Genomic DNA, 13,867 nt, shown 5'->3' on the forward strand with positions numbered 1-13,867 from the left:
GTCTCTCAGGTGGCCACATTTATCCAGGATCAGGAGTTCACCGTCACCGACGTGGTTGAAGGGAAGGAGTATCTGTTCAGAGTCACTGCCTGCAACAAGTGTGGACCAGGAGAGCCGGCGTACATCGACGACCCTGTCAATGTCTCCTCTCCTGCCAGTGAGTCATAACAGGACTTACTTAATCAAACTAAGAAGTGTCTTCATAAGTGTAGGTCTTTAGTTTTTCACCACGTTGCTGCAGATGTCTTTTCACAACATAATTTCTCTTCAAACTCATTGGAAATGGGGCTAATAAAGTTTGCAGATGGAGCTACAGTATGAGAGATTAGTAGAGAGTAGTTTTCAAACAGAACTCTCTAACCTCTGTCTCTTTTCTCCAGCCATCCCCGACCCTCCGGAGAACCTGAGGTGGAGAGACAAGTCCTCCAGCGGCATCTTCCTCACCTGGGAGCCACCAAAGTACGACGGCGGCTCTGGCATCAGAGGCTACAACGTGGACCGCTGCCAGAGAGGAACTGATAAGTGGGAGCCCTGCGGCGACATGATCCCTGAGCTGAAGTGCCAGGTGACAGGTCTGATCGAGGGTCAGTGGTACGCCTACAGAGTCAGAGCCCTGAATCGTCTCGGAGCCAGCATGCCCTGCAAGGCCACAGACGAGATCCAGGCCATTGATCCTAAAGGTACCCAGAAATTACTTTACTTCCTCTCATGTATGAAAGGAACAAAAGAGTGAGGAGGATTGATCATGATTATATAGACGATGAAGAAATAAAACTTAAAGGGGGTCTCTGGAGCCCATTTTGAGAGCAGTTTGAGCTACTTAAACTTTCTGCAAACGTCCTGTTAATTGTCCTCTAAAGTGCAAACTTTGGACTGACTCCTTGTCCTCTTTGTCCATGCAGAGGCTCCAGAGATCCAGCTGGACGCCAAACTACTGGCCGGTCTGACCGCCAAAGCTGGCAGCAAGATTGAACTCCCCGCTGAGGTGACGGGTAAACCCGAACCCCGGGTGAAATGGACCAAGGCCGACCTGGTCCTCAAACCGGACGACAGGGTGTCCATCGACACAAAGCCAGGACACTCCACTGTCACCATCGCCAAGACCAGGAGAGACGACAGCTCCACCTACATCATTGAGGCCACCAATAGCAGCGGCCGCGCCACTGCCACCGTCGACGTCAACATCCTCGGTAACACCGAAAAGGAATAAAAAGTTTTTATAACGACTCTCTTAGTTTCCGGTTAATTAAATTTCACTTTCCCCACACAGATAAGCCCGGTCCTCCGGCTGCCTTTGACATCTCTGAGATCACCAACGAGTCCTGCTTCCTGGCCTGGAACCCTCCACGTGACGATGGCGGCTCCAGAGTCACCAACTACATTGTTGAGCGTCGTGCTGCCGACAGCGAGATCTGGCACCGGCTGTCCTCCACTGTCAAACAGACCACCTACAAAGCCGTAGGCCTGGTCAAGTTCAAGGACTACATCTTCAGAGTCTTCGCCGAGAACCAGTTTGGTGTCGGCCCACCGGCTGAACACCCACCCATCACTGCCAAATACCCCTTCGGTAGGTCTCATGAATTTGTAATCATGTGTGTGTGTGTGTGTGTGTGTGTGTGTGTGTGTGTGTCTGCAGCTCTCACAGACAGAGAGCAGAAGAAAGAGACAGAGAATGCAATGTTACCATTGGTCACTTGTGGGCTGTATTGGCCGATGTTTCTGGAGAAACTGCTGCATAATATGCCGTTCAGGAATTCCCTCTTAGTATTTGCATTTTAGGTTTGAAGAAAATCAAGGCTTTAAAGTCAATCATTGATCAAACTAGGATCACTGTAAATTACAATCAATCGGTACAGCCAGCACTGTTTCCTCCTTTGTTGTTTATACTTCCAAAAAATGTGTTAAAAGTTAAAATATTCTCCTGCGCTTTTTGCTGGAGACTGTGTGATTCAATTCAATTCACTACGCTTTATTGGCATGAATGTTTTATAAACAATATTGCCTAAACATTAATGATGCAATAAAAAAGAGAAGTACATATTAAATTCAATAATGATATTAAAGATAAAGAAACAATACAATTGATTTTTAAAAAAACTATGACTCATTAAGGAAAATAAGATAAATATATGAAGAAAAAGCACAAAAAATGTGTTTAAACCAGTGAATGAGTGTGTGGGCACATGTATGTGCTGTCTATATGTCAGTTAGATAGATCAAGATATATTTGTCACATTCAGTGATGTCATTATTCACTATGCCCAACTCACTACAACCCCAATTTGAAAACCACTGTCCTAGGTCTTAGTCCAGTTTTGCTAACCTCATCCCTCCTGTCTTATCTTCAGACACTCCTGGAGCTCCTTACAAGCTGGAGCCTTCAGACATCGCCAAGGACTCCCTGACTCTGTCTTGGTATGAGCCCGATGAGGACGGAGGAAGCCCCATCACCGGATACTGGGTGGAGAGATACGAACCTGACCACGACAGGTGGATGAGATGCAACAAGCTGCCCATCAAGGACACCAACTACAGGTGAGTCTAACGGCTTCACTGTCTGCTGTCTGACATGAGTTTTACACTGTGGGTCTGTGCTGATGTGATGTGTTTTCCTCTGCAGAGTCAAAGGTCTTCCCACCAGGAAGAAGTATAAGTTCAGAGTCCTGGCTGAGAATCTGGCTGGAACTGGAAAACCCAGCAAGGAGACAGACCCGATCCTTGTCAAAGATCCTATCGGTACAAAACCTTTTACCTACTCTCTTAAGCTGTGTATGATGAGCATCAAAATCCCTTCATCTATAAACATCATGGTCCAACTCTTCCAGATCCTCCATGGCCTCCTGGTAAGCCCACAGTGAAGGATGTGGCTAAGACTTCTTGCTTCCTGATGTGGACCAAACCAGAGCATGACGGCGGAGCAAAGATCGACGGCTACATCATTGAGATGCTGAAGAGCGGCACTACAGACTGGATCCATGTGGCCGAGGACATCAACCTCCTTGAGCACTTCCTGAAGGGCCTGATGGAGAAGCAGGAGTACTCGTTCAGGGTGAGAGCCGTCAATGTGGCCGGAGAGAGCGAACCCAGCGAGCCCAGCGACCCCGTGCTCTGCAAGGAGAGACTCAGTAAGTCAAATTGATGTTGTAAAACGACATGGTGTTTGAAATAAAGGCCTCAGTGTCTTGTCCCACCCAGAGGACAAACATGAATTGCCGGGCCGTATGTCAAGCAGACAGTGCAGAGGACATGCCAGCTGCCACTCAGAAACATGGCATGTGGAATTAAAAGACACGTTTAACATATGAAAATAAACCTTTGTCTTCATCTCCTCAGATCCTCCTTCGGCTCCTCGCTGGTTGGACGTCATCAACATCAGCAGGAACAGCGCCGACTTGAAGTGGACAGCTCCCGAGCGCGACGGAGGCTCGAAAATCACCAACTACGTGGTGGAGAAGCGTGATGTCAGGCGTAAAGGCTGGCAGGCTGTCGACACCACAGTCAAAGAGCTGAAGTACACTGTGACACCACTGACTGAAGGATCTCTGTACGTGTTCCGTGTCGCGGCCGAGAACGCTGTGGGCGTCGGACCGTTCTGCGAGCTGCCAGACTCTGTGCTGGCCAAAGACACTTTCAGTAAGTTAGAGTAGTTTTAGTCATGCATACATTGATTATTTTAATCAGGAAGATGAAGACGACATTGTTTGTTCTGTTGATGTAGGGTAATAAGTTGTTTTTTTTTTTTCTCACAGCTACTCCTGGGCCACCATATGCCCTCACTGTTGAGGCTATAACCAAAAGATACGTGGACCTAGAGTGGGAGGCACCTAAGAACGACGGTGGCAGACCCATCCTTAGGTTGGTTTTTTTGTCCACCCAAATTTTTTTTAGCAAACAATTTTCAACATTAAAGCTACTACAACTACTTTCATATTTTGTTCATTTTTGAGCCCCCTTTGGACAAAAGCAGAAGTTTTTCCAGCATAATAACATCAAAAATAAAATTCTTTAAAGGAAAATCTCTTTAGGAAGCATGCCTGAACTAAAAGGGTATTTTTGGTACCATCATAAATCATATTTGGCCAATTTTCCAAACTTTCCCTTCATATGATCCCTTCAGAGTTTTTTTCTCTCATTCAGAACACGCTGAGGACACTAAATCTGCTGAGGTTCTTTATGCTGCAACTTTTGGGTAAAATGCCTCGACCATTACAGTATGAAGCATGTTTACCGTTATGTGACTGCCCTGCAGGTATTCCCTTGAGAAGAAGGAGAAGCTTGGAACCCGCTGGGTGAAATGCGGAAAGACTTCAGGTCCAGACTGTAAGTACAGAGTGACAGACGTCATCGAGGGAACAGAGGTTCAGTTCCAGGTCAGAGCTGAGAACGAGGCCGGTGTCGGTCATCCTAGCGAACCCACTGAGATCCTCACCATCGAAGATCCAACAGGTTTGTCTGGTAATAAGTAATGACTTGTTTTTTAAAAAATATAGGAAAGTGGAATCTAAATCCATATGTCCTGTCCCTTCCAGGCGTCCCATCACCACCCATTGAGCTGCATGTGACCGGAGCCAGCCGGGACTTCCTGTCCATCGCCTGGAAGCCTCCGCAGAGGGATGGCGGCTGCCCCATCACCGGCTACCACATTGAGATGTGTGAGGCTGGCACAGAGAAGTGGATGAGGGTCAACTCTCGTCCAGTGAAAGAGCTGAAGTACCGCGTGGAGGAGGGCGTGGTCCCTGAGAAGGAGTACATCCTGAGAGTGAGGGCCATCAATGCCGCTGGAGTCAGCGAGCCCTCTGACATCTCTGAGAACGTCTTCGCCAAAGAATCCGACTGTAAGAACATCTACTGCTGTCCTTCAAGTGTCACGGTTCCTGTGCAAAGTTCTCTAAGTCATCAAATTGGCACTAAGAGGTGAATGACATTTTTTTTTCTTTTTCCAGGTAACCCAACACTGGAGTTCCAGACTCTGGACCTGGTTGTTGTTGAAACAGAGAAGCTGCACATCCCCGTTCCTTTCAGAGCAGTCCCCTCACCCAGAATCACCTGGCACAAAGACGGCAAGGAGCTGAAGGCTGACGAACGCCTTGGCTTCAGGTCAGTGCAACTTTTCCTTCAGTCCAAACAGTTTTTTTTCCATCTGGAGATCTAGAAGTAAATGTATCCCCCTCCTAAAACTAAAGACCTCACTCAAACTATGCATCAATTAAGTTGTTTTTTTGGGGGGTCAATATGCAACAGATAAGATAAGATAAGATAAGATAAGATAAGATAAGATAAGATAAGATAAGATAAGTGGCTGATGGGATTGTTTGTGTTCAACAGGAAGGACTACACTTCCTGTCACCTGGAGGTTGACAGCAGCCTTCACGCTGACGCAGGACAGTACAAAGTGACTCTGGAGAACAAACTGGGAGCTGCCAGTGCCACCATCAACGTCAAAGTCATCGGTACTCAATCACACATGATCACATAGACATCGACCTCCTCTAGCAGAAGATCCTTTTTTTAACACGTCTATCTTTCTGTCTTTAGGTCTTCCCGGTCCCTGTAAGGAGATCGTGGCCTCTGAGATCACAAAGAGCTCCTGCAAAGTGTCCTGGGATCCTCCAGACTACGATGGCGGCAGCCCGATTGTTCACTACGTCCTGCAGGTCAGAGGCAGCAGCTTGGTTTTACTTCTAAGCCATGATGATGGTTTTATTCTGACTTTCGCTAGGCTTGAAAACTTTAAAATGATGTTTATTTTGCTTATTATTTGTTTGTGTGTGTGCAGCGGCGTGAGGCTGGCAGGAGGACGTACGTCAACATGATGTCCGGAGAGAACAAGGTGAGCTGGAATGTGAAAGACCTCATCCCCAACGGAGAGTACTACTTCAGAGTCCAGGCTGTCAACAAGATCGGGGGAGGAGAGTTCATCGAGCTCCGCAACCCAGTCATCGCTGAGGACCAGAAACGTAAGAAAAAAACTGACATTTCCTCTTCACTATGATTAAAAATGTACTTTGTATTAACTGTTCAGTAATCTGAAGAAATACTTTTGAACTTTTTTGCTCCAAAATGTTTTGGAAAAGGTTATTTTATCAAAAAATAGACATGTATAAAAACGCTTTGGTTTGCTGAAATCTGTCCCAGATTGTCCCGACCCACCGGTGGACGTGGAGACCCACAACCCCACATCAAACACCGTCACTCTGACCTGGAAGCCACCCATGTACGATGGCGGCTGCAAGATCATGGGCTACGTCCTGGAGAAGCAGCTGAAGGGCGAGGACAAGTGGGAGAGGTGCAACGACTTCCTTGTGCCTGTTCTGTCCTACACCGTCAGAGGGCTGAAGGAGGGCAAGAACTACACCTTCAGAGTCAAAGCTGAAAACGCTGCCGGTGTCAGCGAGCCATCACGCAACACGCCGTTTGTCAAGATCTCAGACGCTGTTGGTAAGAATGACGTCCGCTTCTGAACAGTTTTACAATCTCATTGCGAGGCAAATACAGTTCAATATTCATACAGTATGCAGTTTCAAAAGTCTTTACAGACATTTAAACTTTACTAGAAATGTAAAGTAAGATGTTCAGATTGATACCTACGTTTCTGATGAGGAACAATCCAATGGCTGGGGGATTTCTTTAGCTTTGGACCGAACCAGGCTGTTTCCCTGTTTTGAGTCTTTATGCTAAGCTAAGTTAGCCAACTGCTGAATCTCAAAATAAGGCCTTAAAAGTATTGAAGTTCATTAACAAAGGTCTTCATTTTTTTCTTGTCCTTTCATAGACTTATATAAATACGGTAATGTTATTAGTAGACAACAGATTAGTTTCCAGTGAGATATTATTGAGTTTATATTGTGACTTTGCCACCTTTCCTGTTCTTTAAGTTTTTTAAGATAACATATTGTTTAAAAAGCAAATATTTAATAAAGAAAAGCAGAATCCAAAATACGAATGGCTTAAGCCTATTCTAGACAATATCAATTTGAATATTATAGTAAAATATTTTACTCAATTCACATACTTGGTAAATAATCATTTATTTAATTGTATAAATTGGTAAAGTAATTCTCTTCTGTCTTGATGATAATGCAGCTTTTTGTTAATTTTACTTCGGTTCTCTCTCAGATCCTCCAAAGGTCTTCCTGAGTGGCAGCCTGCAGTCCGGTCTCAGCCTGAAGCGAGGCTGCGAGATCTGCCTGGACGCCAACATTTCTGGCTCACCGTATCCTGAGATCACCTGGTACTGGAACAACCAGGTGATCCAGCCTGAGCCTCTCCGCAAGAGGCCTGAAAGACCCCTGAAGAAGAAAGTGGAGAAGAAGGAGGAGGAGAAGAAGGAAGAGAAGAAGGAGGAAGAGGTGAAGGAAGGAGAGAAGAAGGAAGGAGAGGTGAAGGAAGAAGAGAAGAAGGAAGGAGAGGAAAAGAAGGAGGAGGAGAAGAAGAAGGAAGAGGAGGCAGCAGAACCAGAGGTGGAAGAGATCGACTACCCGACCATAAATGAACGTCTGACCATCAACAACAGCCGCAGGGGCATGTCCTCAATCGTCATCAAGGACTCGATCCGTGCCGACCACGGCGTCTACATGGTGAAGGTGAAGAATGACCACGGCAAAGCCACAGCGACCTGCGAGGTCAACGTGCTTGGTGAGAATTCGTTTCTCTTGTTTTGTTTATTGCAGTTTTTTGCTGTCCTGTGCTTAATGTCAGTTAACTTGATGATAATATATGATCGTTTTGTCTGTCCACAGACACTCCTGGACCTCCAGTGAACTTCAAATTTGAGGAGGTGAGGAAGAACTCTGTCATTTGCAAGTGGGATCCTCCTCTGGACGACGGTGGCAGTGAGATCCTGAACTACACTCTGGAGAAGAAGGACAACTCCAAGCTGGAGATCGGTTGGAGCTGCGTCACCTCCACACTGAGAGGATGTCGCTACCTGGTGCCCAAACTCATTGAGAAAAAGGAGTATCTCTTCAGGGTCGTGGCAGAGAACAAATTTGGCGCTGGTCCATACTGCATCTCCAAACCACTCATTGCTAAAAATCCTTTCGGTATGGTATCATTTATTATTACTACTGTTATTCTTTAATAAATTCATTTTGTGAATAAGTTAGAAATGAAATTATTCTTTTATTTACATATTTACATTTTGTTTTTCCTCTTTACTGTTTCCATTTTTTCTCATTTTAAGTTTGTTTTGTGCCCTGGACAACTGCTTTCATCAGATAAAACTGTCAAATGATACACACTTATTTTAGACTATTGATAAACGATCAATTAATTAATTTTTCAGTTAAATTCTTAACGGCGATTAATTGATTAATGATAAAGCTTTCACATCTCTAATCTCTACATCTCCACAGCTGATATCTCCAAAACTCTGTGACTCACACCAAAACTATCTAGACAGATAAATAGCACCATAGATCAAGAAAAATATCTCTTTTTAATTCTGGGGTGAACTGTCCCTTTAAGTCTCCGTTTTTGCTATATCCCTGTTCGTTAGCATGCACTTATATAAAATTACAGTTTTTGTTAGCTTAGCAAAAACAGTACAAAGCTATAAATGTTTAATACATTTATAAAGAAATTAAAAAGGAAGGAATTTGAATTAAATATTTACTCAATACACACTAAGTGAAATCAAGGATTTACAAACAGCAGTAATGATGCATGTTTTTTTGGAGTTAAAGTGCAAAAAATACTTATTATAGGGAAACACTTTAAATGTTAAATGCTTTCAAAGTTAAAGGTGAAAAACAACATAAATTGACATCTGACCCAGTTATTTTCTGTTTCCTTGTCTCTTCTTTCCTACAGAACCTCCTGAGGCTCCTGATAAGCCAGAGGTTGACGACATTACATCCCACAGCATGCTGGTCACCTGGAATGAGCCAAATGACAATGGCAGCCCCATCTCGGGATACTGGGTGGAGCGCCGTGAGATCAACAGTTCTCACTGGACACGTGTAAACAGGTGAGGAAACACAATGACAAAACATTTGTTCTCATAAAAACATGTGTGTTCACTGATTTTGGGTACATCTTAAAGCATATTTGTACAATTATTCCAAAAATCTATTTGCCAGTTTTCTGAATGTTCCCTTCTGTCTTGGTCTTCAGGGACATCGTTGCTGACACTGAGCTGAACGTTGAAGGTCTAATGGAGGGGCTGACTTACATCTTCAGGGTGGCGGCTGAGAACCAGGCCGGGCCTGGAAAATTCAGCCCCCCCTCTGAACCCAGGACAGCCCAGGCTCCGATCCGTATGTAAACTATTCTGGAATAATTGCATATTTAGAAAATACTGCTACAGGCAGAAATCAGAAACTATAGAATTAACATGTTCCAAATGTTTATTCATGTCACTGTAGTACCTCCCGGACCCCCGATTGCCCGAGTGGCATCAACCACCGACCACTCCATTGATGTGGAATGGGACCCACCAGTTGACAACGGTGGAGGAGAGATTCTGGGATACCACGTGGATAAGGTCACATACAGACTTACTCTTTACATTTATTTTCATCTGCTCAATCAGACTTTCTCATGTCGAGACCTTAAACGGTCTTGATTTTGACTCTTGGTTCTGTGGTGTTCTTCAGGCAATGGCCAATAGCAAGGACTGGTCCAGGTCTACAGAGCGTCCCTGGAAGAACCGGGCCTTCACTGTCTATGGCGTCCGTGAGGGAGCCAAGTACCAGGTCAGAGTCATCGCCTGCAATGCTGCTGGAGAGGGAACACCAGGATTCACAGAGTCTGTGTTCGTCAGGAATCCTGCAGGTCAGCAGACAACAAAATAAAACAGAGCAAAAAATGGAGACAAAGAAAAATTGAACAAAGTGAAATGTTGTTTGATCAAATGTTGATCAAAATCTCATAGCTTTTTTTGTTGTTGTTGGTTTCTTTTCTTGGCCTCCACAGAGAAACCAGTGATTGAATTGGACCTGTCCGTCAAGAATGGCCTGGCAATCAGAGCTGGAGAGACGCTCCGTGTGCCCGCTACAGTCACAGGTAAACCCTACCCATCCATCTCCTGGACAAAGGACGATGGCAAACTTGACAAAGACCGTGTGGAGATCCTCACTGAGGGCAACGACAGCATTGTTGAAGTCAAGAACGTTCAGAGGAAGGACTGCGGCAAATACACAATCTCTGCTTGCAACCCCAGTGGCATCAAGAACGCCTCATGCAGAGTGGACGTCATGGGTGAGTGGAAGTTGAGGATAAAAATTGACAGTTAACTTGCAAATAATTGATGCTATGAAATAAAGGTGAACACAGAATTATAATGCTTTTTTATTTTCAGATGTCCCTGGACCTGTCACGGACCTGAAACCCGTTGTTGTCACTCGCAAGATGATCTTCCTGAACTGGGACGACCCCGAGGATGATGGAGGCAGCGACCTGACCGGCTTCCTTGTGGAGCGCAGAGACGCTAAGATGCACACATGGAGGCAGCCTGTTGAAACGGCCTCGTCCAAGTGCGAGTGTGTGGGCATCATGGAGGGACAGGAGTACGTGTTCCGTGTCATCGCAAAGAACAAGTTTGGCCTGGGACCGCCTGTTGAGCTGGGACCCATCAAGGCTGTGGACCCACAGGGTGAGTCCTAAAGTCACTCGATTTTGTTTTGGAAATTAATGCAAAACTTCCTCCTTGTGAGCACACTAAGACTTCAGTGTTGAAGAGAAGCATGATAAGTGGTCAGTGTATTTGTACTTGCAACCATTCATTGCTTTGGTGTTTCTGCAGGCCCACCATCTAACCCTGAAAAGTTCCACTACACCGAGCGTACCAAGAACTCCATCACTCTGGCCTGGAAGCCACCACGTAATGATGGTGGCAGTCCCGTCATCGGCTACTTTGTTGAGAAGAAGAGGCAGGACCAGCAGGCCTTCGAGCCCTGCAACACTGAGATCTGCCCCGACATGACCATGACTGTGGAGGGCCTGGAGGAGGACTGGATGTACGAGTTTAGAATCAAGTGTGCCAACCTGATGGGAGAGAGTGAGCCATCCATCCCACTGACTGTGGTCATCCAGGATGATGAAGGTGAGGCTGAATTTTAGGAATGGTCTTAAAAGACTCCTGCACTACTCTGATATTTATGGAAGAGACCAAGGTGGATTTTTCATCATTTATTGTTGTGTGCTGATTTGTTTCATTCCTGTTCTGTCCATCTCAGTGGCTCCGGAGGTCCACATGCTGACGCAGTTTAAGGGAGACACTCTCACTGTTAAGAAAGGTGAGCTCATTGACATCCCTGCAGATGTCCTGGGTCTCCCCATCCCCAAGATCGAGTGGACCAAGGATGACGTGGTGATCGCTAGTTCCACTGACGCTCTGCTGATGGAGACGGAGGTAACTGGCAGGATGAACTGCAAGACCAAGCTGTCCATCCCTGCAGCCAACAGGAGGGACCGTGGCAGCTACACTGTCACCGCCTCCAACAACATGGGCTCAGCCAAGCACACCATCTTTGTCATGGTGCTGGGTGAGTTCAGAGGAAGAAATAAAGGATGTGCTTGCTAGTATATAAAAAATTGTATGTACTGAGTGCATTTTTTTCTCCTATCAGACCGACCAACTCCACCCAGGAATCTGACAGTGTCTAACATCAGGGCGGAGTCTTGCTACCTTCAGTGGGATGCGCCAGTGGATAATGGTGGCAGTGAGCTGACAAACTACATTGTTGAGAAAATGGAAGTGATGAAAGATGAGCCAGAGCTGGAAGAGGGACAAGCACCTCCTGAGCCACAGTGGGTGGAGGTTACCAGCAGCATCATTGAGAGGAAATATGGGGTATGTCCTGGTAATGACAATGATAATGATACCAGGGATGTCATAAGCTTTTAAAGCCCCTAACGATCACATCACCTCCCTTCCCTGCAGGTGTGGAACCTGGAGACCAACAAGAATTACCTGTTCCGGGTCAAAGCCGAGAATCGCTATGGCATATCTGACCCCTGCACCACAGAAGAAGTCCAGATCACAGACCCATTCGGCCTTCCTGGCCCACCAGAGAGGCCAACCATCGCAGAGTACTCCAAGACCACCATGACCCTGACATGGGAGCCTCCCAGAGACACTGGCGGCTCTATGATTATCGGCTACTGGCTGGAGAAGAGGGAGAAAGGCACTGACTACTGGGCTAGAGTCAACAAACTGCCAATCTCTAAGAGGGGCATGAAAGGCTGGGAGTACCAGGTGAGTGGCTAAGGCTTTGTTTCTGCATTCACACAGAATTAATCTTTTGAATATTGAAATTATTTCCTCAGCATTTACAGTGTTTAATCTAATTTGTACCTAACTTTGTCAACTTCCTGCATATCAAAGAAGAACTTTAGGGTAATCCAAAGCAGATCAGTAGACCTTTAGGAATGTCCATCACAAACTTTTAAAAAGTTCTGTTAAGAATAGTCCAATCAAAAACTGTTAGGATGATCCTTTGTAGACCTACGGAGTGGTCTGTTACAGACTGTTATGGACTTTCCCAAAGGTCCATAATAGACCACCTTTAGAGAATTCCATTTTAGACTCATAATTGGTTTGTCACAGGCCTTTGCAAACAATGACATTTCATGTTTTGTCACAGACCATTAGGAAGATCCTCCCCTGGCCTTCAGAAAGGAAGGTCACAGTCATTTTTGCTGGCCTCAGGAGTCTGTTAAATCCCCACATCTTTCTGTGTCTCCCAGGTGAATCGTCTGTTCGAAGGAACCGAGTATGAGTTCAGGGTTGCTGCCTGCAATTCTGCAGGAACTGGACCATTCAGCTCACCATCTGAGTCTGCGTTCGCTGTCGATCCCCTGAGTGAGTAAAAAAACAGCAGGCATCCTGTTAAGTTTGGGATAATAACTAAATAAATAAGTCCTTCAATTCAAAATCAACTTAAATAACTAAAATTATGGTACTTAATTGAAGTTCATCTTTGACTAGATCAGTATTCTTAAACAAACTGGTTTATCTGCATTTTAGAAGATAATGAATTTGACTGATTCTGACAAACTGTTGCTCTCTGTTCCAGCTCCTCCAAGCATGCCTGCTGCTCCTGAGATTGCTGATAAGACAAAACACAGTGTCACACTGAAATGGAAGCCACCAGAGAGGGACGGAGGAAGCCCCATCAAGGGATACATCATCCAGATCCAGGATGAGGGCAAATCAGACTGGATGAGGGTGAACGACCCTGAGAGCTTGCACCCCACCACTGAATTCACTGTTCCCAGTCTCCGCGCGCTGAAACGCCACCGCTTTAGGATCATTGCCGTCAATGACATTGGCGAATCTGACCCCAGCCCCCGCACCAGCGAGGTTCTGGTTGAAGACGTCCAGCGTATGTCCCTCTTTGAAGTCTCACTGCAATAAATAGATGACTGATGACTTTCGTCTTTGTTAAAAAGTTTTTCTCTTTATGTCACTAATGTTTCAATCAATGTTTCCTACTCAACAGTCGCGCCTTCCATCAGCATTGACCTAATCGTAGATGACCTGCTGTACATTCGTGCTGGAGATCCTATCAGGATCCCTGCCACCATCAAGGGCCGCCCTGCTCCCAAGGTAACCTGGGACTTTGACGGCAAAGCCAAGTCGCACAAGAAGAACAAACTGCACACACTGCCTGTGGACTCCGAGGTGAGACCCAACACAGTAACAAAATGATTTTTACACTGCATTTTCCAGAAAAACCTCCCTTTCATTACATTTCTTTCTTTATGACAAAACAATGTATTTATGAAGCAATTTCAAGAAAGCATTTCAGATATTTTTGTCCCCAAAAAACAACTCATACAAAGAAGGAATTTATTTGTAGTTGTATGTTTTATAGCACTCAATCTTCTATAAAGACTAGTCATGCTTCTGCTTTTTGTTTAT

The 13,867-nt window shown here is 45.4% G+C and overlaps 1 protein-coding gene across 1 annotated transcript in view; it reads left to right on the forward strand.

Moving 5' to 3' along the window:
• Positions 1-13,867, forward strand: part of ttn.2 (titin, tandem duplicate 2) — a 221,131-nt gene that overhangs the window by 132,136 nt on the left and 75,128 nt on the right. The window contains exons 143-173 of the mRNA XM_084725464.1: positions 10-157; positions 381-680; positions 903-1,190; positions 1,271-1,567; positions 2,349-2,535; positions 2,621-2,736; positions 2,826-3,125; positions 3,334-3,633; positions 3,750-3,855; positions 4,250-4,446; positions 4,530-4,835; positions 4,944-5,097; positions 5,326-5,450; positions 5,536-5,654; positions 5,777-5,957; positions 6,136-6,438; positions 7,117-7,635; positions 7,740-8,042; positions 8,812-8,968; positions 9,115-9,257; positions 9,366-9,484; positions 9,597-9,774; positions 9,916-10,200; positions 10,301-10,594; positions 10,745-11,044; positions 11,178-11,486; positions 11,571-11,794; positions 11,885-12,199; positions 12,691-12,805; positions 13,020-13,328; positions 13,446-13,627. Of these exons, the coding sequence (XP_084581590.1) occupies positions 10-157; positions 381-680; positions 903-1,190; positions 1,271-1,567; positions 2,349-2,535; positions 2,621-2,736; positions 2,826-3,125; positions 3,334-3,633; positions 3,750-3,855; positions 4,250-4,446; positions 4,530-4,835; positions 4,944-5,097; positions 5,326-5,450; positions 5,536-5,654; positions 5,777-5,957; positions 6,136-6,438; positions 7,117-7,635; positions 7,740-8,042; positions 8,812-8,968; positions 9,115-9,257; positions 9,366-9,484; positions 9,597-9,774; positions 9,916-10,200; positions 10,301-10,594; positions 10,745-11,044; positions 11,178-11,486; positions 11,571-11,794; positions 11,885-12,199; positions 12,691-12,805; positions 13,020-13,328; positions 13,446-13,627 (7,179 nt within the window). The remainder of the gene's footprint in view (positions 1-9; positions 158-380; positions 681-902; positions 1,191-1,270; positions 1,568-2,348; positions 2,536-2,620; positions 2,737-2,825; positions 3,126-3,333; positions 3,634-3,749; positions 3,856-4,249; positions 4,447-4,529; positions 4,836-4,943; positions 5,098-5,325; positions 5,451-5,535; positions 5,655-5,776; positions 5,958-6,135; positions 6,439-7,116; positions 7,636-7,739; positions 8,043-8,811; positions 8,969-9,114; positions 9,258-9,365; positions 9,485-9,596; positions 9,775-9,915; positions 10,201-10,300; positions 10,595-10,744; positions 11,045-11,177; positions 11,487-11,570; positions 11,795-11,884; positions 12,200-12,690; positions 12,806-13,019; positions 13,329-13,445; positions 13,628-13,867) is intronic.

Source organism: Lutjanus erythropterus, chromosome 8 (assembly GCF_056507025.1).
Source record: "Lutjanus erythropterus isolate fLutEry1 chromosome 8, fLutEry1.hap2, whole genome shotgun sequence".
NCBI lineage: Eukaryota > Metazoa > Chordata > Actinopteri > Lutjaniformes > Lutjanidae > Lutjanus > Lutjanus erythropterus.